This window comes from Galeopterus variegatus, unplaced genomic scaffold (genome assembly GCF_000696425.1).
Source record: "Galeopterus variegatus unplaced genomic scaffold, G_variegatus-3.0.2 Scaffold6423, whole genome shotgun sequence".
Lineage (NCBI taxonomy): Eukaryota > Metazoa > Chordata > Mammalia > Dermoptera > Cynocephalidae > Galeopterus > Galeopterus variegatus.
Window position 1 is genome coordinate 21,486 of NW_007732534.1, and position 1,975 is coordinate 23,460.

Here is a 1,975-nt window from a genome sequence, read left to right on the forward strand (position 1 = left end):
GATGTTTACATCACTTTTTAAAATCTCCCTATTGGTTGGTTGACTTGATGATACTAACACTTCCATATCTTGCTTCAGCAGCCATGTAAAGTGTAGTTGCATCTCCATGTTGCAAGATGAGGCTGTAGCCCCTCCTTCTTTTCCTCTCAGCTCTTCCCTTCCTCTATCTCCAGCTTCTGACATTCATACTTTCCCTTCTGTATTGCCAAGAACTTCTTAGTCAAAGCAACAGAGATTCCTCCCCTCTGCTCCCTGCCTTCTGCCCCTCAGTAGATCCTACAAGGGGGAGATTTTCCCAAGCATGTGGCCTCTAATGGGGTGGGTCCCTTCCATGGAACAAGGGCAGTTGGAGATCTTTCTCCTCCTTTCAGAGCAAACCCCAAGGTTGCAGCCTTCCCCATTCACTGTGGCTGGGGACCCTGTGTGCAGGTCTCTGATGACCCTGAGCCCTCGAATCCTTGGCAGGCAGAATTGATCTCAACCTCCTTGATAGTGTGGGTCCCAGGCTGAGGCCAGCTGGTCAGCCTCTGTTTCATCATTTACCACTTTCTCTTAAGATTCCCTTCCTGGGAGCTGGGATCAAGATCCACGAGAAAAGGGTGTCGGAAAACCTACGGCCCTTCCATGACCGGATGGAAGAATGTTTCAAGAATCTGAAAGTGAAGGTGGAGAAGGAGTATGGAGTCAGAGAGATGGTATGGTGGTCCTTGTGGCAGGAGGGGTAAGACAGGGTGGGGCAGGGCAGGGAAGGATGATGGGGACCACAGCTAGAAGGGACCCAGCAAAGGAACCTGCCCTCGAAGAGAAGGAAGGGACTGATGGCCAGTATTGCTGAAGTCGATCCAGGGGAACTTTCCTATAAACTTGGTTCCTCAAAAATTACCCCTAATAAAAACATTAAAAATTGAGCCCTTAGCACTCAAGGGACTGTATAATAATAAAAGCTACATTGATGAAGCACCTACTATGTGCTAGACCTGATCTAAGCACTTTACATCTGCATTTAATCCTCACAGCAAGCCTGGGCTGTAGGAATGATTTTTAGCCCCTTGTGTTTCTTCTGAGGTTCAGAATTGTCAGGTAACTTGCCAAAGGACATAGCAGGCAAGTGAAGGTCAGAGTTACACCTGGCTCTGCTGGCTTCAGAGCCAGTGCTTTCAGCACTGAGCTGCATGGTTCTTTATCCTCTTCCCCATAAAGTGGAAGCATAAGACATCAAGACTACACCATTCCTTAAAGACCATCTGGCCCAACTCTCTCATTTTACAGATAGGAAGACTGAGGCCCAGAGAGGGGAAGTGAGTTACTGGAAGAGCCTAGAGGTGAACTCAGGTCTGATGTCTTTTGGTTCAAAGATTTTTCCCATGAGACAGGTTGCCTCTTTCAGTACTCCCTATGTGGAATCCTGCAACGTTATCCTGCCTGGATTTAGGTCAGATTTCACAGATTAAAAGCACAGTCCTCCAAAGACCACCCTACCCCCTCAGACACCAGCCACAAGTTCCAGGGTCCCCCGGCCACCCATACTTCTGCTCAGCTGTTACAAATTGGGGGTTCCCACTTTCTCCTTAGATTTGATAATTCATTAGAACAATTCAGAATTCAGGAAAGCACCATATTTATGATTTCAGTTCAGGATACAAGTCAGGACTGGTCAGATGAAGAGATACACAGGGTGCAGTCTGGAAGGGTCCCAAACACGAAGCTTCCATGTCCTTGGGTTCCCCCTCTGACACATTGATGTGTGATCACCAGCCAGAGAAGTGCACCTGAGCCTAAGTGTCCAGAGTTTTTATTGGGGTTTCATTATGCAGTCATGACATTGAATCATTGGCCACATGATTGAAATCAATCTTCAGCCCCCATTCCCTCCCTGGAAGTTGAGCTGATAGTATATGGCTCAAAGCCCCAGCGCTGTAATCACATGCATGGCTGATCTTTCTGGACTGGCCAGTCCCATCCTGAGTCATCTCTG

The 1,975-nt window shown here is 47.8% G+C and overlaps 1 protein-coding gene across 1 annotated transcript in view; it reads left to right on the forward strand.

Annotated features, from left to right (window-relative positions):
• LOC103606274 (dedicator of cytokinesis protein 2-like) overlaps positions 1-1,975 on the forward strand; it is a gene marked incomplete at its 5' end in the record, with an annotated part of 28,942 nt that overhangs the window by 20,010 nt on the left and 6,957 nt on the right. Inside the window, one exon of the mRNA XM_008590883.1 lies at positions 558-695. Within this exon, the coding sequence (XP_008589105.1) occupies positions 558-695 (138 nt within the window). The remainder of the gene's footprint in view (positions 1-557; positions 696-1,975) is intronic.